Genomic DNA, 23,089 nt, shown 5'->3' with positions numbered 1-23,089 from the left:
GGGCCAGTGTTCTTTGAAAGGCTCAAGAGATTTGTCACTTTGATAATTTTGTAAATGTCACTGAGGTATTCTACAAATCCAACTTATTTTTACTTATAGGATTTTTAATCTGAAGTTCCTCATCTGAATCACAAAGCACAGAATTTTTTATTTACTTAGTTTTTGGAAACAGAGTCTCACCGTACAGTGGCGGCTCAGGAAACCCTCAAATTCCTGGGCTCAAGTGATCCTCCCACTTCAGTTTCCCAAAGCATTAGGATTATAGGCATGAGCCACTGCACCCAACAGAAAATTATCTGAGTAACTATTTTCTTTCTTGCTTGCTTTCTTGCCTTTCTTTTTGAGTCAGAGTTTCACTCCGTTGCCCAGGCTGGAGTGCAGTGGCATGCTCATGGTCACTGCAGCCTTGAACTTTTGGGCTTAGGTGATCCTTCCACCTGAGCCTTCCAAGTAACTGGAACCACAGGCATGCACCATCATGCCCAGATGGTTGATTTTTTTTTTTTTTTTTTTTTTGATTTATTGTAGAGACAAGGTTTTGCCATGTTGCTCAGGCTGGTCTTGAGTGACTATTTTCTCAGTTCTCCCAAAGATGTCACATAAGTAGTACTCTTCCAGTTACCTGGGAAGAGGTTAATTGCGTACAGTGGGTGCCTAGAGCATTAGGGCCTAATTCTTTTAAGGAACTGTCTGAGAACGCCTGCTACAAACTATAAGAAAGCTATAAATCCTTGGTGATTTTTTTTTCTTTTTTTTTTATTATAAAGACGTGGGGTACAATTCAGAGTTAGGTATACAAATGTTGATTATTCAGTTACCCTTGTTGATGAGGTATGCCCCTCCTTCCCCTAGCAGTCTCTCTTTCAAGGAAAAAAACTGTTGACTTCATTTTATTCACTGTATTAAAGAAAATAACAAAGATTTTTTAAAAAGAAAGCTATAAATCCAATCACCAAAGACATCCAGCTATTGATTATTTATAGCTCTTTCTTACAAGCAATGGCCTTTTATGTTACCACTGTCATTTCATTAATGTCTTAAACTGTTGTCACACTTATTATAAATTTTATCATCCTCTATTGTAGCAGACAGATCATAATGTTTACGTGTGTAAATTCTGAAGACTGCCTGGGTTTGAATCTTCTCTCAACACTAACCAGATGTATGCCTCAGTTTCACCTCTAAAGTGTTTTGTTTCTAAAATGGAAGCCATTACAGAGGTGACAATTTAAAGGAGATAATGCTCTCAAGCTCTTGCTTTAATTAACTGCAAAATAAGTTTTCTTTCTCCTTGTCTGTGGGGGAAAAAGGGAAGAACCAGTGTTCCTCTCCTAGTTTAACCAAGGCAATTCACAAATACTTATACCTTTGAGGAAAGAGAGATAACAATTTAATGTTACTTGGCACCAAACCCACTATTGGTTGAGTTTTCTTCTGTGATAAACGAAGCTATATCTTTGTGTTCTTGCTCTTTAATTTTTTGGGAATTTGTGGGCCAAAGTATAAACCTATGTACAATTTTTTTTTTTGAGTTGGAGTCTCTGTTGCCCAAACTCGAGTGCAGTGGCATGCTCATGACCACCACACTACAGCCTTTACTGGGCTCAAGTGATCCTTCTGCCTCACCCTTCCAAGTAGCTGGAACAACAGGCATGTACCATCATGCCTGGCTAATTTTTCTTGATTTATTATAGAGATGAGGTCTCAAGAAGTTGCTTAGGCTGGTCTTGAACCCGTGGGTTCAGGTCATCCTCTCACCTTGGCCTCCCGAAGTGCTGGGATTATAGGCGTGAGCCATCACATCTGGCCTTATGTACAATTTTAATTACTATTGTTAAACTGCCCTCCAGAAAGAATATACAAAGGGTATAGTTGACAACAGTGCCCATTTTTCCATATTTAACTTTGTTTATAGTTCAGTGTTATTTGGCCATCATGAAGTTTTTTTTTTTAAAGCAGGATTTATTAAGAGGACAGGAAAAACTCCCACGGGGGGGGCCCATCGTGAAGTTTTTAATGTCATTGCCACCAGGTCTATCAGTCTTTTATGTAGATTTTAGGGTCATGCTTTGAAAGTCTTTTTACTCTCTAAGATCACAAAGATATTCACCTAAAATTTGCTAGTATTTTGGATTTTTAAAAATATTTATGATGCAATATCCTTACATTCAGCTTTTAAAAAGATTATTGTAGGATCTTTAAGCACTGAAGTCATTTTAATAGAAATACCTGAGGTAGTACTTAAGTTTACTTTTTAGATTGTCTTAGGTAAGTTGAAATTGTTTATTTTTTCCAAAACCTATCAGGCCTATCATTTAACTAGGTACTGTGAGTACTCAGATTATAGACTTAAAGGTAAATGACAGAGATGTGAAAGCTTTAAAAATTTTTAGCTAGAATGCCTAAAAATGTAGCTGTTTTCTCTCAATTTTCTTAGTATATTGGGTTTATGTTATTTTATTATGTAAAGGAATGTCCAGTGATAATGTTGGTAATATAGAGGTGATAAGTAAAGTTGAGTAAATTAAATCCCTTTTCATAAAATAACCTAGCCCCAAGATTTTTTTTTTTTGATGAGCACCACTTTTTTATTGGTTTGGGTAAAACTTGAGAACAAAACAAACGATAATCCTAATTTTGTATGGTTTGTTTTTTGTGTTATGGTTGTAGTAGCTTTGTCCTTTTACTTACCATACCATACTTAAAAACGTCTTGAAGTTCGCTCTTGAGTGTATTTGGTTCTATTTTTAAAGGAAAGAGGAGAGTTATTAAAGTGAATATGATCTAAAATGTTTGCACTGCTAGATTTAGAAAACTTTGTTGTCTCTCAAAATGATCAAAATCATTCTTCCTTAAATGTTATAAAAAACTTTTTTTACAATTAAAACACACGTACTTAGTCTGGGTAGTGGCTTCTGCCTGTAATCCCAACAGTTTGAGAAGCAGAGGTGAGAGAAATGCCTGAGCCTAGGGATTCAAGAACAGTCTGGGCAACTGGGCAAGACCTCTTCTCACAGTGAAGCAAAAAATTAGCCGGGCATGGTGGCACATGCCTGTAGTTCCAGCTACTTGGACGGCTGAGGCAGAAGGACTGCCTGAGCCCAGCAGGTCGAGGCTGCGGTGTCGATGAGCGTGCAACTACTCCAGCCTAAGCAAGTGAGACTTTGACTCCAGAACAAAATAAACAGACAAAAAACACATACTTAAATATATGTCAGATAATTGAGAATTTATTTAGATATCCCTGTTTTAAACTAGAATCTTAAACTCACAGTTGACAGCTTCTTAGTGAATAAATGTACATGTATACTTAGTTTCTAAAAGTTTTACTGAGAGATTGTGCTATCATAAATTTAAGGCTTAACATTTCTGTGCTCTTCACTATGTATCAATTTCTTATACTCCAGACATAAATCATAAGAAATTAAGTATAAATAATTACAGATAGTGGTTTATATAGTACCTGGTACACAGTGGCCACAGGATAAGTCAATTGAATTTAAATTGCTACATTTTCTAAATATACTACTTATAAAATAAACTTGCACTTTTATTTTAAATAAAGCACTTAAATAGCTCTTAAATGTGGTTCTAGTTTCTTGTTAAATTATCTGATCTGTTTAATAGCATAGTTAAGTTTTAATATTTTCTCACAGACTTACATGTAAAAGTCAACAAACAGACCTTTGCCACTTGTGTGAAGTGGCTATTTAACCGTGAAATAAACTCATTTTATTGCCATTGCCCTGCGGATATGTTCTTTCTGGCAGTGCTGTCCATATTTGGTGGCTCTGCATGGAGAGCCAGGTGGTGCTGAAAAGCATCGCACAGTGAAGCGTGGCTAGATCTAGGGTTGACATTTGTCATCCCTTACTGCTGAAGGGAAGAGAAAAATCTGTTTTTCCATATGTTTATGCTTTTTTTTTGCCTGCAGTTTTGTCCAGATGGTCTTATGAACATTGTTTACTTTGGGACGCTATCCCAGATGTTTTGAAAACTGATGAATAAATGTGGTACACAGATACAGAAATCATTTACATATTGTGGTTTTTAAAATATTCGTGTTTTTGCAAGACTAAAATATAATTTATTTCTGGGTATACTTTCCCAAGTGATTAATGTTTGTATATTTTATATACGTATATATAGTTATAATCTATAGTTTATTTCCCCCAGCCATTCTGTTTTCATGTTAATAAGCTAAAAAAAAATTATGACAAAATTTCGTAAGAATGTTAAGTAAAGGAAATACATTTGAGGAGTCATGTTTGTTCAGGGCTGCATAAACCCAAATCTGTAAGTGTCTTGTTCTACTATCTTTTATAATTCTTCTCATTGTACTTAAATCACTGAAGAGAATTTTGGAGGTAAAATGACAATGAATTTATAATCAGAAGATTATTGTTGCAACTTTGGGCAAATTATTTTGTCAGAGACTGACATTGTGAATGTAAAATCAGAGTTAATAGCCTTGCCTGAAAAGTTAGAGTAATGCTTTGATTTGGTTACTGTTTTACCTTACATCTCTTAAACAGCAAGATGAAACCATCTATTGACAATGGCAATAACGAGAATCTGAAACCTTCCTATTCTAGGTTTTATTTGCAAGCTCAGATATAAATAAGAGGCAGATGACTCTTCTGTCTGCAAACCCAGCCAGGCTGTATATCGGGGGTTCCTCTTGTTTGTGCAGTGCCTCTTTTTTATTTTATTTTTATTTTTTAAAGATGTGGGGTATAATTCAGGGTTAGTTATACAAATGTTCATTATGCAGGTACCCTTGTTGATGAGGTATCCCCCCAGCCCCTCAGTGCAGTGCTTCTTAAGTACTGGCTGACATTTTTCACTGGCTTTTATAGTCACTTACGAGTTTGAATGCTGTCTGGCTACTTCCCCCTTTTCCTTTTTTTCATGTTTGGCCTCTGCATGTCAGTAACCTGCTTCATTGATTGTGCTGGATTTTGCCCCAAGATCTCGTATGGAGTTTATTTTGTATCACTTATTTTATTTTATTTTTGAGTCAGAGTCTCACTCTGTTGTCCAGACTAGAGTGCAGTAGCACTATCACAGCTCACTACAGCTTTGACTCCTGGGCTCAGGAGATCCTTCTGCCTCAGCCTCCCGAATAGCCGGGCCTACAGGTGTGTGGCACCATGCCAAGCTAATTTATTTATTTATTTTGTAGGGACAAGGTCTTGCTCTGTTGCCCAGGCTGGTCTTGATCTCTTGGTCTCAAGCAATCCTCTCACCTCTGCTTCCCAAAGTGCTGGGATTACAGATGTGAGCCACAGCACCCAGCCAAGTTTATTTTGTATCACTTAATATCTGGAGGACAGAAAAAGACACCTATATTGCTAGCTCTTTTCTGCTTCAACTCAGGATTCTAGAGTTAAAAACAACTCCTTAGTCTCTGGACAACAAAGATCCAACAATAATCAACAACATTTAAAGAATAAGCAAAGAGAAGTAAGGGAGGAAAGGCAGTTAATAGGGTTTACAGCAAACTTTTGTAGCACAGTAAGAGCAAAGTTGTTAGAACATGGAAGAAAAATCTTTTCCATGAAATAGATTTGCTTAACTAAAGAAAACATCTTAGAAACCACCAATTCTTTTCCCAATGAGATAAGATGTTAAAAAGAAAAGCCAAGAAATTAGGAAAACCACAAAGCCAATATCAAAGGCAAAATGCAGATTAACAATTCAGAAAATCCAGTTAGAGATAAAAGATAAACCTTAGGGGGGGAAATACCTAGAGTGTACAGGAAATGAATACATAGAAGAAAAATATGAAAGCAGATAAACAATGGATTGAAGGACAGCTCCCAAAAGATATGGATTTTGGTACAAATATCATTTTGTGGGGCGGGCTGTCAGGGCTGTTTTCAAGTACTTAACATAGCACTTACCATAGCATCTGCTCACTTATTCCTTATGAAAATCCTACAAGAAAATGCGTTAACCTACTTGATTGATACTGGGGCCTGTATCTAGATGCTTTTTCTTTTTTCTTTTTGAGTCAGAGTCTCACTCTGCTGCCCAGGCTGAAGTACAGTGGCATACTCACAACCACTGCAACCTCGACCTGCTGGGCTCAAGGTGATCCTTCCACCTCAGCCTTCCAAGTACGGGCAGCTACAGGCATGCACCACCACACCTGGCTAATTTTTTTGGGTTTATTGTAGAGATGAGGTCTCACCAAGTTTCCCAGGCTGGTCTCGACCCCCTGAGCTCAGGCAATCCTCTCTCCTCGACCTCCCAAAGTGTTGGGATTATAGGCTTGAGCCACCACGCCCGGCCTTCGAGATGCTTTTGCTTTGACAGAAGCCACAGGTGCTCAGTGAAGCCTTATCTGAACCAGAAGGATACGCATGACATCAGTCTGCCAGATCTGGGACTACAGCTTCTCTTTATGGCGTTTGCTTCCTGCTCCTTAGAACTGGGCCACTTTTCCTCTGGGGCATCTCCTTTAATGCTGTTCTAAGAAGTGGGGCAGGTATCTTAATTTATTTCTTCTGAATAACTCTGTCAGAGACATAAGAAGCCAAACTTCTACTAGACCTGCTGCTTAGTCTTACAGGTTTTTAATCTATGTTGAATTTTTATTATGTTTTCTCCCTGATGCTGTGCCCTTGTGGCAGAAGACGCAATAGTAAGAGGCATTCCCTAATTTTTGTCAATCAGCCAAACATTTAAAAGTTAATTATTAGTAATGCAAAGCACTATGTCGGTATTAGATAAATAAACATCTAAAACATGTAGTTGTAAAGAACTACAAAATCTGAGGACTGAAAGGAATTTAAAAGGATATCCAGTTAAAACCAAAGCTTTTGAGAACTTGAGAATTTTCTCTCAAACGTCAAATCATAATGATTTTGATTTGGAAAGTAATCTGCCGTTAAATAGGTATAATCAACCATGTCAGTTGGTCAATGTTAGGAATTGTTCTTCATTTTCATGTTATTAATCAACAAACTGATAATATAATTTTCAAATCTGCATTTATTATACAAATTGATAAGCCCAAAACATGCACTTATGTATCACACACTTAGGTATTTTACTTTTTAAAATTATAATATGGTTCTATTGATTTTTTTTTTTTTTTAAAAACTTAATTTTGACAATTTCAAATGCACAGAGATGTTGCAAGAGTAATGCAAAAATTGCCATTATAAGATAATTTCCAGGCTGAGTGCAGTGGCTCACACCTGTAATCCCAGTACTTTGGGAGACCAAGGCAGGAGGATAACTCTAGCTCAGGAGTTTGAGACCAAGACCACCTGGGAAACATAGGGAGACCTTATCTCTACATAATATAAACAGATTAGCTGGGCTTGCTGGCAAGTGTCTGGAGTCCCAGCTACTTGGGAGGTACAGGTGGGAGGATCACTTGAACCCAGTAGGTTGAGGCTGGGGTGAGCTGTGATTGGGCCACTCCACTCCTGCCTGGGTGACAGAGTGAGACCCCGACTCAAACAAAAAAAAAAAACAAAACTGAAACACAATCAAACACTAAAGATAGTGATCTTCCCGATACTGTTATTTCTTCTCTTAGTTGACATTCTCTTATAAGGCAGTATCTCCCTCTTTTCTCATTTTGAGAATCTATTATCAATCAGACATATACAGTGATTAATAATCTGTTATACTACCCTAAGTTATCTTGATGGTGAAATTATCCCCGATTGGTCCATTGGGTGACTGGTTGGTCCACTGGGTGCCTGTTTATTTTTACTTACTCTCATCACTTTCTTTGAGCACTTCCTTATTCTCTGGCGCAGCAAAAATGTTATTGGCTTATTTTGCATCTTTGCTGTCCCAGGCTTAGACTCTTCAACAGTCCTTATTGCTTTTCCTAGGGATGGTATTTAGAAGCGAGGTCTTTTCTACTTGTGTTTCGACTGTATTCTTTTACATTTAGTTTTGGAATTCATCTGAAATTTACAGATGAATTAAACAATTTCACAGTTCAATATAGTAAGATGAATTTAAATTAAGGGCTCCAGCAATAAAATATAAAATCAGATTCATTTGTGTCTATATTCTTTTGCCCTTCAGGAACACCGTTTCAGGGAGATAATTCCATTTAATTATAAATAATATATTTAAATTATGTCAAATGACATATATTAATTTTATATCTCATGTCAGTTATGTTTTTTTCTAACTTATAGGTGCATTTTCTAGAATCATGAAACTTTGTGAAGAAAAATTTGAAACACATGAAATAAAGGGAGGAAAAGTCAGCAGTATACCAACTGTAAGAGGAATTATGAATTTAGGAAATACTTGCTTTTTTAATGCAGTCATGCAGGTAAGACTCATCAGAAAGCTTTGTGAAATGTAAAAGTTTATTTTAATTTATATGCTCATTGGCACACTATAGACTGTAAAATGACTGCTACATGTTCCTCTACAAATTTCTTTTTGCTTTAGGCTATCTTTGGTTATCATCATACATATACATTTACCTTCCTTTTGCACAGTGCTTCTGAAAGATTTTCTGGGTATTTTACCATGGCTCTATCTATCAGTAGCATGACATTTACTTAAGGTAAAATGTATTCAATTACTTTTTAAAAAATGTTTTTTGAAATAGACATTTTTGCTATGCTAGATGAAATCTGACACTTTGAGAGAGTATTCTATAAGGTCAGAGGCATATTATAATTGAATCTGGGCCAGGTGCGGTGGCTCACACCTGTAAGCCCAGCACTTTGGGTGACCAAGGCAAGAGGATTGTTTGAGCCCAGGAGTTCAAGACCAGTCTGGGCAACAGAGCAAGACCTCATCTCTACAAAAATAAAAAAATTAACCAGGCATATTAGCATGTAGTCCCAGCTACTTAGATGGCCAGAAATTGCCAGAGCCCAGAAGGTCTAGGCTACAGTGAGCTGTGATCCATGCCACTATACTCCAACCTGGGCAACAGAGGGAGACCCCAACTCAAAAAAATAAAAAATAAAAATAACTGAATCTGAAGACTTTACTCTTGCTTTCTTTTAGAACTTGGCACACACTTACATTCTTACTGATCTGATGAACAATATCAAAGAAAATAGTACAAAGCTCAAGATTTTTCCTTCTTCAGACTCTCAACTGGTAAGTAACAAGTATACCTATTTGGATAATAGTTGTTTTTAGATGAGCCACTGTTATTGCTGAAATCACTTTTCTAATTCTCAGATCTGATAACTGGGATAGTAGTCAGAGGACATTAAAAAATAATTCCAAAGCATTTTGTGAAAATAATCAGATCTAAAATTGCTAAAATCATAACTCCCAGATATGTTATGGTTCAAACACATCATGGATCAAATAATACAAATATATCAAGGCAGCTTTTAAACATACACACTGAAAAAACAAAAAGTTTTTACTTTGGGATCCCTGTTTTGTAGTTTCTGGTGACATTTGCTTAAACGTATCATTTTTGTTCTTTAAGGGTTGTAGATTACATCAAAGGGTTTTTTTAATCCTAGTCTGATTATGGATTTTTAAGCTCGTGAAAGCTCAAAAGAGCAGCCCCTTACATCCAGTCGCTGTCCTGGCACCCATAGTTAGGCCATGTTGTTCATATAATCCTACAGAATACCAACCTCAGACTAGGTTTCCCTGAGATTATGATAAAATGAGACAAAGCAAAGCTACTTCATAATTTTGTCTTAACACACAGTCACTCTGCCATTTAGAAAATTCTGAACGCTCTCTCTCTTGGCCAAAATGGGATATGAGTGAGGCTACTTCTTTACCAGTTATGACTTTGTTCTCATTTTACCTGCCCCTATAGGTAAGATCTATTGAGAAGCCCACTCGTAGAATTGCCCTTGCTTTCTGATGGCCTTCAGTCTAGAGTAAACCACTCCTTCCTTAGACCTTCCTTAAATTATTCAATCAAAGCCCACATCCTATATAGGGTGCTTTGTAACACCCTCTTTCGAAGACCTCATGGTTCCCCATGGTATATGTTCTCTCTCATTGCAACCAGTGATAAATTTGCCTTGTTTAACTGTAGGTGTTTCTGATGGACTTTGGTTAGGGAATGTTATCACTAGAAAGATTGATTTTAGTTAGAAGCTGATCAGTGTGTGAGTATGTGTGTGTGTTAGAGGAAGAGAGAGTGTGTATGTAGCTCATGATCTGGCTACTGAAAACAACTAAAGAATTCTCTAAAACGCTTAGCCCAATGTAGTAATCTTAGATTATTCTTCCCAAGAGGTAGCTTTGAAAGACAATATTGTTTTTGTTGTTGTTGTTGAAAGGTAGCTTCTTGGCCAGGCTCGGTGGCTCAGCCTGTAATCCCAGCACTTTGGGAGGCTGAGACGAGTGAATTGCCTGAGCTCGTGGGTTTGAGACCAGCACAGACAACTTGGCGAGACCTTGTCTTTACAATAAATCAAAAATCAGCTGGGCATGGTAGCACGTGCCTATAGTTCTGGCCACTTGGAAGGCTGAGGCAAAAGGATCTCCAGAGCCCAGCAGGTCAGCGCTGGGGTGGCCGTGAATGTGCCACTACACTCCAGCCTGGGTGACAGAGTGAGACTCCAATTCAAAAGAAAGGTGGCTTGTAAATACTTCCTATCTAGTCCTTTGAAAATTTAAAGGTATGTTGGGCACAGTGGTTCATGCCTGTCGTCTGATAGCTTTGGGAGGCCAAGGCAGGAGGATCATTTGAGGCCAGGAGATTGAGACCAGTCTGGGTGACATAGGGAGACAGACCCTAATTCTATAATAAATTTTTAAAGATTAGCCGAGTGTGGGGGTGTGTGTCTGGAGTCCTAGCTACTCAAAAGGTGAGCTGAGAGGATCACTTAAGTGTAGGAGTTTAAGGCTGCTTAAGCTATGACTGCACTGCATTCCAGCCTGGATAACAGCCAGGCCCCATTTCTTAAAAAAAAAAAAAAATTAATGGTAGATTGCAATGCCCTATTTGTCCTATTCTAAAATGTAATTATATAGTTAAAATGTCTTTGCTCAATGGAAGTTACTACTTAGTTACTTTGAGATTTTTCTATTAAGTGTAATTAGATGTTGAGTTTAAATTTGACGTGGTAGCCAGGCGCAGTGGCTTGTACCTATAATCCCAGCACTTTGGGAGGCCAAGACTGGAGGATTGCTTGAGTCCACGAGTTAGAGATCAACCTAGGCAATGTGGTGAGACCTCATTGCTACAAAAATCACAAAATAAACTGGGCATGGTGACATGCACCTGTAGTCCCAGATATTTGGGAGACTGAGGCGGGAGGTTTCCTTGAGCACAGCTTGAGATTGCAGTGAGCCATGATGCCACTGCACTCCAACTTAGGCAACAGAGTGAAACCCTGACTCAAAAAAATTTGTTTTATTGACATGTGGTGCTGTGTCTCAAGATTACTGTATGGCAGTTAGATATCATAGTTCTTAACTTTAGGTTATGTCATTTTAAGAGAGGAATTTCCAGTCTTGGGTCTTAGGTTTTTAAGACATAATGTTAACACCTGAGCTGTGGGACTACCCTCTGAATAGGTCACTGCCCTTTGTATCACCAATTTTGTTGTCCTTTGCATGCCTTTTATTTCCTTTCTTTTACCTTATTGTGCTGGCTCAGTCCTCCAGCAACATATTGATTAAAAGTGATGAGAGCAGGCCTTAATTCCAAAATTGGGTAGAAAAACATTTAGCCTTCCACTATTACTACATGTGAAGGTAGGTGTTTCATAGGTGTTCTTTAATGTCTTGTTAAGGACCTTATCTTCTTTTCCTCGTGTTCTGAGACTTTTTTTCCCGAATGAATATTGAGTTTTGTCAAGTTCTTTTCCCACATCTATTAAGATGATTATTGTTTTTTCTTTATTCTGTTAATGCGGTGAATTACATTGATTGATTATTTTCAAATGCTAAACCTAGCCTATATTCCTGTTACAACCCCACTTAGTTATGATGTGGTATTTTTATATGTTGCTGAATTTAATTTGTTAATATTTAGGCTGGGTGCAGTGGCTCACACCTGTAATTCTAGCAGTATAGGAGACCGAGGCAGGCAGATTTCTTGATTCCAGGAGTTCGATACCAGCTTGGGCACCATTTTATCTCTCCAAAACTAAAAAAATTAGCCAGGCATGGTGGCACATGCCTGTAGTCTCAGCTACTTGGAATGCAAAGGTGGAAGGATAGCCTAAGCCCAGAGAATCAGCCTGGGCAACAGTGAGATCCTGACTCAAAAAAAAAAAAAAGTGTGTGTGTGTGTGTGTGTGTGTGTGTGTGTGTGTGTGTGTGTGTGTGTGCGCGCGCGCGCGCACGCGCATATCAGCAATCAGCAATGTGTTGTTTAGAAAGCTTTATTAAACTAAAATATTATTAGAAGTGGATATCAGGCCAGAAGCAGTGGCTCATGCCTGTAATCCCAGCTCTTTGGGAGGTTGAGGTGAGAGGATCGCCTGAGCCCACGGGTTCGAGACCAGCCTAGGCAACTTGGCGAGACCTCATCCCTACAATAAATCAAAAAATTAGCCAGATGTGGTGGCACATGCTTGTAGTTCCAGCTACTTGGAAGGCTGAGGCGGAAGGATCACCTGAGCCCAGAAGGTCAAGGCTGTGGTAGCCGTGAGGGTGCCACTGCACTCCAGCCTGGGAGACAGAGTGAGACTCCAACTCAAAAAAAAGAGTCTATATCAAGAGGATATAGCTTGGTGAATTTTTGCAACTGAACACACTTGTGTACCTAACACCTTGCTCAAGCAACAAAACACCGTCAGCATCTGGAAGGCTCCCTCAGGCAGCCCTCCATTCTTTAATTCCTTAGCCCACCAACCTGGTTTCTAACAGGATAGATTAGTTTTGCCTGTTTTAAGACTTCATAAATGTGAAATCTTACAATATGCTTTCTTTTGCATTTGGCCTCTTTCTGTTAACATTGTGTTTTTGAGATTCATACGTGTTGCATTTTCAGCAAACTTTTATTTTCAAAGTTTATGTGTACTTTTGAAAACTAATTTCCTCATTCATCCTGAAGGTTTTTTACTCTATCTAAAAATGTCTTAGCTGGGAATAGCGGAGCTGCAACTTGATACTTGGGCTTTAACATTGCCTTGGAGTTATGTTTTATCCCTGAGGTAATTTTCAGTTAACACGGCAGAAAATGTTTCTGTTTTTATTTTTTTAAATGGACCTTATTTTTTAGAGTAGTTTTAGGTTTACAACATAACAGAAGACACTTGATATTCAAAAGCTGTGGAAAATTATAGCCTATCCTTTTTGTGGTTGTAGCTATTTGGTAGATTTTTAAGGATAGCTGGTATGAAATACATACGTAACAAGTACTTCATGAATACAGGAATAAGACAACATATTCAATAGTTGTCTCAGAAGATAACATTCAAAGATTATATTTGGGATCTGCTTTTTATTCATTGTCTTTTAGGAGAGAAGGTTATTGGTGGGGATAACATGTTTTAGAAACCAGAACTTGGTGGAGGAAAAAAAAAAATAGTAGAATTAAGTGGATTCATCCTTTTCACAATTTTGACTGCTTTTGTCAAGCTTTATGTAAATGCTTTCCTTTAAAAGGGGGGATAGTATAACGATTTGGCAGTATACAACTATTGTATATGTGTATATATGAATAAATACAAAATTTTTGAATAAATATATTCCAGGTATGGTATAAATTCATATACCATAATTATGGTATACTAATTCCCTATTTCTCATTTTATTGGAAAAATATTTGAGAAAAAGAAAAGTATAGTTTTGCTAGTAAGTATAATTTATGATTATTTCTTGAGATGCGTAAATATCAAGTAGATGAGTAATTTTACTTGGAGAGTACATTAAGGGACAGTTACAAGCAACTAAAGATTGATGATTTCAAGCCAATAGTTTTTTTTTTTCTGTCACTCAGGCTACAGTGCAGTGGCATGCTCAGGGCCACTGCATCCTCGGCCTTCTGGGCTCAGGCGATCCTTCTGTCTCAGCCTTCCATGTAGCTGGAACTGCAGGCACGTGCCACCACGTCTGGCTAATTTTTTTGATTTATCGTAAAGATGAGGTCTCACCAAGTTGTCCAGGCTGATCTCAAGCCCATGGGCTCAGGCAGTCCTCTCACCTTGGCCTCCCAAAGTTCAAGCTAATAGTTTTAATTAAAGGGCAGAGGACATGAAAATACTTGTGTTTTTCAATTTAGTTGTCTCTTCTTTTTCTATATTCATTTTATTTATGAAAGAATAAAGTTTCTTTTCTTGTTGTTGTTTTTTTTTTGGTTTTTTTTTGAGTTGGAGTCTCACTCTGTCGCCCAGACTGGAGTGCAGTGGCCGCTCCCGGCCACTGCAGCCTGACCTGCTGGGCTCCGGCGATCCTTCCGCCTCAGCCTTCCGAGTAGCCGGAATTATAGGCATGTGCTACCACGCCCAGCTGATTTTTTGATTTATTGTAGAGATGAGGTCTCGCCTGCCCAGGCTGGTCTCGAACCCGCGGGCTCAGGCAATCCACTCACCTCAGCCTCCCAAAGGCGTGGGATTACAGGCTGAGCCACCGAGCCCGGCAGAATAAAGTTTCTTAATACACTTTAAGGAACTTAGTTTCTATCAATTAAGCAAAGTATAATAACCCTTAGATTTTTAGTAATATTTTATTTTAAAATTGTGTATTTCTGACATAGAGTTGATCATATTTTTAAAGGACCCGTTAGTGGTGGAACTTTCGAGCCTTGGACCACTGGCCTCAGCTTTGTTCCTGTTTCTTCACAACATGGAGGAGACTGAAAAAGGACCACTTTCTCCTAAAGTTCTTTTTAATCAGCTTTGTCAGAAGTAGGTACATCTATGTTCTAAATATAAGTAATCATGAGTTACAGAATACTAATGTATTCCGAACTTAATATGTGATGTTTCATTTTTACTGTAACTTTGCTATTTTTGTGATAATCTTTGGTGTGCTATGTATTTAAAGGCAATATAGAATGAAAGTATAGTATTCCGGGGCTGTTCTTCTAGTATGATCTTCTAGTTTACTGATTCACCCTTCATCACTGTTTAGTTTGGAGTATATTCTGTCCTTTGTATTTTCATACATATCTGCAGTTTTATTTTCTTTTTTCTGGTATTTTTAATTGGCTGTCTTATCAGTATCCACATGTTCTTATTTATTTTTTTCCTATGTTTCTTAATAACTAGTTCTTAATGGACTGTTATTTCTTTATTTTATATTTTTGGACATTCATAACATATTTATTGTAGTGTCTTTGAAACATTAGAACTATCTTTGGGGCAGATTATAAATTCATTTGGAGTAAAGAACAATCATTCTGTCGACTTGGAACAGGAGATTTCCTTATGTGTTTGATTAGATTGGTTTGCAGGCTCATTTGGAGTAGATTTTGTTTGTCCTATCCCATGTCTGCTCCCTCTGCCCCTTTCTCCCTTCCCTTCCTTCTCTACCTAGTAATTTAAAATTTTAAGGTAGCCTCACTCCAGACCCTCAAGCGGACCTTGGAATCCCAGGTCCACAGTTTCTGTGCTGCCCTGCTTTGGGGGACGTGATAGTTTGTGGAAGGCTGACTCAGCTTCAGGTCCCAAGGCTGGGTCTGTGTTTTGTTGCAGCCTTAGGCAATATTTGCTGAGGGGCTTTCTTTCAGCCTCCTGGTGAGATCAGCCATCCTTAAACAGTGACTGAGGTCCTTGACTGAGGCAAGGTACTAGTGGTTCTTTTTACCCTTCAGGCCTGAGCGCTTTCAGTCCCAACAAGTCTGTTTTTTTCTCTTCTTATTTTGTGTTTCTGTTTCATTTTTTGCTCTATGGGATTTATTTTTGTATTGAATCCCACATATGCCCCCCCCCCCCATTTTATGTTTTGTCAATGTGTTTGGAGAGAGGGAGTGTTTGGATTATGAACTGACCGATTCATTATCACCCAAGGTATCTCCACAAATCCTCTCTTCTTCTAAATTTCTTTTTCTTTACAGTCTCCTGTTTTATGCTTGTACATACATTTTCCTCTTATGTCTTCAGGTTTCTAAAAGTCCTCCTCTTTTTCATAGTAATACTCTTACTAAAGTACATTTCTTGTGAATACTTAGTATTTTCTTTCTTTTGAATAGGCTGAATATTTTCATAAGTTTGGTGATTTTTTTTTTTTTCTTTTCCTTAAAGTTTGAAGATCCCTATTGATATTGGTAGCTTAGACAGACTTCATCAGAGATCAAGTCATCCTGTGATTTTTATTTTCCAGTCTTAGGTAAGAAGAAAGAAAAAAAAATCTAGGTTCATTAAATTTTCTTCAGTGGTTTTTTTGCATTGGTTGAGATAGAGCATGGATGCAGAGACATGGTAGAGGCAGTTTTTCCTTTGTTTAGAAATGACTTCCTTCCTTTATGTCTGCTATGAAAGCCATAAACTGCTGCCTCCTTCTACCTGCCACCTGGCTCGTGAAAATCTCTGAAGAATTCCTGTTTCCCCTCCCAGTCTTTTGCCACTTTACTGGCCTTCCTTGATATATGAAGGGTCCCCCCCAAAAAAACCCCTGGAAATTATTGATTAAAAATTGTCAGCCGGGCTCAGTGGCTCAGCCTGTAATCCCACGCTTTGGGAGGCTGAGGTGAGTGGATTGCCTGAGCCTGCGGGTTCGAGACCCGCCCGGGCAACTTGGCAAGACCTCATCTCCACAATAAATCAAAAAAATTAGCTGGGCGTGGTGGCGTCCGCCTGTAGTTCCGGCTACTTGGAAGGCTGAGGCGGAAGGATAGCCGGAGCCCAGTAGGTTGAGGCTGCAGTAGCCGGGAGTGACCACTGTGCTCTAGTCTGGGTGACAGAGTGAGACTCCAACTCAAAACAAAACAAAACAAATATTGTGTATTTATTCTTACATATTTAAACTTCAGTCATCTTCAAAGTATTCTCTGTTTGATGCAATAAACCTATCAAGATGCTTTTTCCGCTGATCAAAACAGTTTTTGACCTTGTCAATTTTGATGCCTTTTCTGCTTCTGCCATTTTTTTGTTTGTTTGTTTGTTTCACCTTTTCCACATCAGCAAAACGTTTCTTTTTGATGACTTTTTTCATCTGGGAAAGAAAAGAGGTTGCTGGAGGCAAGATCGGAGAATAGGGAAGGTGGGGCATGGGAGTCATACCATCTTTTGGGGGTCAAAAACTGCTGAACACTCAGTGTGGTGTGGGCAAGTATGCTCACAAATCACCCATCCTACAAGTTGAAAGACTCTTCCCCCAAAAATTCACTGAAGCCAAATCCAGCCTCTCACAATAGCTAGCTAGGATGGGTTTGTAGAACTTGGTGGGCGAAGCCTGTACTACAAGGGGCGTGCCCTCTGAAAGATAATTACAGGTTTTTGGGGATTCCTCCTTGTACATAGCATAGATATAGTATCCTGAAGTTTCTGCCTCGTGTGATGACAGCTATGGAGGCCCAAATAGTGTTAGAATTCATGTCCACCTGGGTTTCTGTCCTTGTTTTTGATCCAGGAGGTAGGTATTATCTACTACATGCAGAAGGGGAAGCCCACCAAGGTAGTGAATTAAAGAACAATATTGTCAACATGTTATTTGCTGCTAGTTAGCAAGAGTAAATGAATTGGTGTTTGTTGTAGCAGTTGAGCGTTTTAGTTTGTATTATTGGGATGAATATTTATCATGAGATAATGAGGACTAATGCTTCAAGTATTGCATTCAGCATCAAAAGACCTGGATTTCTGTTAGTGGTACTTAGCTTATTCTGTAGATTTCTCAAGTATTAAATGAAGTTTATATTAATTATAAATTCCGTAACAGTTCTGTTGTGTATATCATGAGATCTATCATAATGAAATAATTGTAAATTTGTCTTCTACAATATAGTGTTATTATTTTGTACTTTTTGACTGATTTCTTTCTCCATCTTAGAACACTTTCTAGATTTACTACTTGTTTACATTTAAGGCAAAATGTTCATTTTAGCATTGGAGCTTATTGTAGATTATTTTTTAAAGTTATTGAAATTAACTAAATAATTGCCGTGTCAGTATCATCATGAATAGCACCAGATCTTTTTATTTAATCATTACAAAGGAAATCTAACTGACAAATCCTTAAATATATTCACAGACATATAAATTTATAGTTGTATATTTTAATGTAAAGACTCTCTTGCTTTTCTTTCTGTTAGTTAAGATAGGAAGATAATCACAGTGACTTGAGTTTCAATATTGTTTTTTTGCAAGCTCTATGACCTTGTGAATTATTTAAATAATTCCTTTGAGCCCTGATATATAAATTGAAGAAAATAGGCCAGGCATGGTTATTCACACCTGTAATCCCAGCACTTTGAGAGACCGAGGTGAGGATTGCTTGAGCCCAGGAGTTGGATGGAGACCAGACTAGACAACATAACATAATGAGACCTAATCTCTACAAAAAAATAAGCCTGTGTAGTGGCATGTGCCTTTAGTCCCAGCTACCTGGGAGGCTGAAGTAGAATGATCACCTGAGCCTGGGAGGTCAAGGCTGCGGAGTTCCACAATCCATGCTACTGCATGCCAACCTGGGTGACAGAGTGAGTCACTGACTCAAAAAAAACTTTTTTGAGGAAATTGTACATGTCAATAAGGTCATTTGAGGATTATGTGACTTAACATATTTAAAGCTACTAGTACTGTTCTTGACGTATAGTAGTTGCTTAGTAAATGATAGTCATATCGTTCCCAGTACACACTTAAGATCATACCCTTGACTGGGCACAGTGGCTCACACCTATAATCCCAACACTTTGGGAGGCCAAGATGGGAGGGTCGCTTAAGCCCAGGAGTTAGAGACCAGCCTGATTAACATAGTGAGACCTCATCAATGAATACATACACACATACATATATACATACATATGTACATACATACATACATAATTAATCACACCTGAATAGGATAGTAACCACATTTTGTCTTTATACTTAGTTGAAAAAGTAGTAAGTTGAGACTTTGTTATTTCTTTTTTTTTTTTTTTTGAGTTGGAGTCTCACTCTGTCACCCAAGCTGGAGTGCAGAGGCACGCTCACGGCCACTGTAGCCTCGACCTGCTGGGCTCAGGCAATCCTTCCGCTTCAGCTTTCCAAGTAGCTGGGACTACAGGTGTGTGCTACCACACCCAGCTAATTTTTTTATTTACTGTAGAGACGAGGTTTCACCATGTTGCCCAGGTTGGTCTCAAATCCATAGGCTCAGGCAGTCCTCTCGTCTCTGCCTCCCAAAGTGCTGGGATTGCAGGCATGAACCACCGTGCCTGGCTGAGACTTTGTTATTTCAAAGTGACTTTAAACAAGAGTAACACTGTTGATGAACCATGGAATAATTATTCTTTTTTTCTTTCCTGTTTTGTTTTTAAATTACAGGGCACCTCGATTTAAAGATTTCCAACAACAGGACAGTCAGGAGCTTCTTCATTGTCTGTTGGATGCAGTGAGGACAGAAGAAACAAAGGTCAGATTTCCTTATGTTTATCACTTATTTTCTTGAAGAAGAGGGTATGAAACCGAAGGAATTAAATTTTGACTATAATTTATTTTAATTTATTTTTTATTTTTATTTTTTGAGTTGGAGTTGCACTCTGTTGCTCAGGCCGTAGTGCAGTGGCATGCTCACAGCCACCGCAGCCTCAACCTGCTGGGCTCAGGTGATCCTTCCACCTCAGCCTTCCAAGTAGCTGGAACTACAGGTACGCGCCACCACGCCTGGCCTGTTTTTTAATTTATGTAGAGATGAGGTCTCGCCAAGTTGCCCAGGCTGCTCTCGAACCTGTGGGCTCCGGTAATCACCTCGGCCTCCTGTAGTGCTGGGACTATAGGTGTGAGTCACAGCTCCCGGCCTTATTTTATTTTAAAGATATGGGGAACAATTCAGGATTAAGTATACAAGTGATCGTCTTACAGGCAAAGTGTGGGTCTCCCTTTGGTCCCCACTTCACCTGGTTTGAGATCAGGTACCCTTATTGATGTAATGTTTCCCCCTCACCCAATGACAGTGTCCCACTGTTGCCAATCCCTTTCTTATAGTATTATGGTATATGTTCAGGGTTTGCTTATGAGTGAGAACATGTGGTACTCAGTTCTTTGTTTCTGTGATAGATCACTGAGTATTATTGACTCTAAATCCATCAAAGTTGCTGCAGAGTCCGTAATTTTGTCCTTTACGGCCGTGTAATCTTCCATTTACCTTTTTTAAATCCAGTCCAGTTTCAACTATAATTTTAAAGTATGATTAGAGTCGTTTGATTTTTTAAAAGTAAATCTTCTAAGTATTTTTTGTCTCTTTTATAAGATTATTTTCTTTTTTTGAGTTGAAGTCATACTGTTGCCTAGGCTGGAGAACTGTGGATCGCTCACAGCCACCACAGTCTCAACCTGCTGAACTCAGGCAATCCTTCCATCTCTGCTTTCCAAGTAGCTGGAACCACAGGTGTGCACCACCACACCTGGCTAATTTTTTGATTTATTGTAGAGATGAGGTCTCACCAAGTTGCCCAGGCTAGAAATTGTTTTCTTTTATCCTTTTACAGCCCTTTTATTTTCTGTTAGCGAATACCCTTTGACTGTAAATTAAAAAAGTAAACTAGCTTAAATAAAGAAAAAGGAATCCTAAAAATCCTGGTGCAGGGAGACATACCTGAAAATTGTCAGAATCCAGAAATATTGTTACTTCCCTAGTTTCTTTGGCTCTGTAGATTTTCTTCATTTATCTCTACGTAGACCAAGCAGTATTTGCATGTTGCTGTTCCACATATAAAAACACTAAACTGGCAGTTTGTGATTCCCAGTTTTAAATGCCCAGTAGAGAGATAATTCATTATTCCATTTTGGAGTAGTTTCTACCCAGGGATCAGTCATTTGTGCCTGAGAGAGTGGAGTCCCAGCCCCGTGGATCAGGAACTTTTCTTAGAAAAGAAGGAAGAGCTCATGGACTGGATAGATTCCCCAAACCGTGTTTATTGCAAGTCAATATTTATTGACTTTAATACTAAATTAAAGTCAACTTCTTTCGGGGGGAAGGATGCATATAGGATACAATTTATCAGAGAAAACGCAAGATGTTAAGGATTTCAAATACACAGCACACACCTTCCATTCCCCCTCTTTCTCACTCAGCAGACATTGCTAATCATAACAGCCCTGGTAAGTCTGGATTTGGCCAGACTTATTCTCTCAGCACAGCATCATGGGCAGTCCCTGTCAGTCATAATTGACATAATAGGTGGAAATCTGTTTTTCATTCAAGGCAAATACACTTCCTAATCTATATGGCAATATATTTTTTTTAATGAGTCAGAGTCTCACTTTGTCACCCAGGCTGGAGTGCAGTGGCACACTTTTCACATCCACCACAGCCTCAACCTGCTGGGCTCAGGTGATCCTTCTACCTCAGACTTCCAAGAAGCTGGAACTACAGGCATGCACCACCATGGCCAACTAATTTTTTGATTTATTGTAGAGACAGGGTCTCGCCATGTTGCCCAGACCCGGGCTCGTTTTGAACCCATGAACTCGGGCAATTCTCTTGCCTCTGCCTCCCAAAGTGCTGAGATTACAGGTATAAGCCACCACACCTGGCTATATGGCAGTATTTAATAAAGCAGTCAAATGAAGTGTTCACATGCTTGTGATAGGTGTTATTAGGTAAGGTGAACACTACTCTTTTTTTTTTTTTTGAAAAAATTGTGTTTGAATTGTAATAGGTCAGTATCTCTTTACTCTTAATGGCCAGTTTTCAGTGAAGAGAAAGTTAGGGCTCTAATATTTTCTTAGTGATTATATCTTAAAAAATAAAGATTGAGTTTATTACTCCCTCCTGCTACAAAATCGTGTATATTAAACAGCGCTCCCCTCCACCTCCCACTTTTTTTTGAGTCAGTGTCTCACTCTGTCTCCCATGCTAGAGTATAGTGATATGATCAGGGTTCACTGTAGCTTCAACCTCCTGGGCTTGAGTGCTCCTTCTGTCCCAGCCTCTCAAGTAGCTGGGACCATAGGTACACGCCACCATACCCAGCTAATTTTTTAATTTTCTGTAGAAACGAGGTCTTGCTATGTTGCTTAGGCTGGTCTCAAACTCCTAGACTCAAAAACAATCTTCTGCCTTGATCTCCCAAAGTGCTGGGATTATAAGTATGAGCCACTGCACCCGGCACAATCCCAGTTTTTAATTGACTGTTTATTGACTTTCATAGTAAGAAAGTGACGCTTCTGAAGCTGAATTCAACTAGCTTTCTGCCACCTCTCTACTTTCATATATTTGATCATGAACTATATACTACTGTTTAGATTTATATTGTTATCTGTCACCTTTCTTAGATTGTGATCTCCTTGAGGAATGGTGCTGTGCATTGTCTCTGTCCCATGTGCCTTGCACATAGTAGGTTTTTTCTTTTCTTTTTTTTTGAGTTGGAGTCTCACTCTGTCGCCCAGACTGGAGTGCAGTGGCCACTCCCGGTCACTGCAGCCTCGACCTGCTGGGCTCTGGCTGGAACTACAGGTGCATGCTACCATACCCGGCTAATTTTTTGATTTATTGTAGAGATGAGGTCTCGCCAAGTTGCCCAGGCAGGTCTCGAACCCACAGGCTCAGGCAATTCACTCATCTCGACCTCCCAAAGCATGGGATTATAGGCTGAGCCACCGAGCCCGGCCCACATAGTAGGTTTTATTGGACTGTTTGTTGAATAAATTGTCTGTGCTTAACCTTAAATACAACTTATTTTGAGAATTTCAATTGGGACAAAATAATCTCTTAAATAAGTTTTACTAGCTAGTTTCTTGGGGATTTGCAGTTTTGATTATGTTGTCACTTGAATAAAGTGATAAATTGGCAGGGTAATGCTGCGTTATGTTTTACCTGCATTTTGTCTAAAAAAAAAAAATCAATCAAGAGATTTATAATTAGTTAGGCTTTGGGGACATTGGCATAATCCCAGAGCTAATATTTGATCACATTTTCTTAGAACTAGAAACTGCTACTGAGAGTGGAGATTCAAATTCAAATCTTTCAGACTCCCAAATGAATGGTCTTTTTTTTTTTTTTTTTTTTTTTCACTCTGTCTCCCAGGCTAGAGTGCAGTGGCACACTCACGACCACTGCAGCCTCG

General features: G+C 38.7%; 1 protein-coding gene across 2 annotated transcripts in view; it reads left to right on the top strand.

The window, feature by feature from the left end:
* Window positions 1-23,089, top strand: part of USP45 (ubiquitin specific peptidase 45) — an 85,384-nt gene that overhangs the window by 27,034 nt on the left and 35,261 nt on the right. For both annotated transcript variants that reach the window (XM_021716172.1, XM_008065870.2), the window contains exons 5-8: window positions 8,175-8,314; window positions 9,007-9,102; window positions 14,656-14,786; window positions 19,347-19,434. In XM_021716172.1, the coding sequence (XP_021571847.1) occupies window positions 8,175-8,314; window positions 9,007-9,102; window positions 14,656-14,786; window positions 19,347-19,434 (455 nt within the window). The remainder of the gene's footprint in view (window positions 1-8,174; window positions 8,315-9,006; window positions 9,103-14,655; window positions 14,787-19,346; window positions 19,435-23,089) is intronic.

The sequence above is a fragment of the Carlito syrichta genome, unplaced genomic scaffold, assembly GCF_000164805.1.
Source record: "Carlito syrichta isolate Samal-C Ts95f unplaced genomic scaffold, Tarsius_syrichta-2.0.1 Scaffold104742, whole genome shotgun sequence".
In the NCBI taxonomy this organism is placed as follows: domain Eukaryota; kingdom Metazoa; phylum Chordata; class Mammalia; order Primates; family Tarsiidae; genus Carlito; species Carlito syrichta.
Note: the sequence above shows the minus strand (reverse complement) of the source record. Positions and strands in the feature narration are given on the sequence as shown.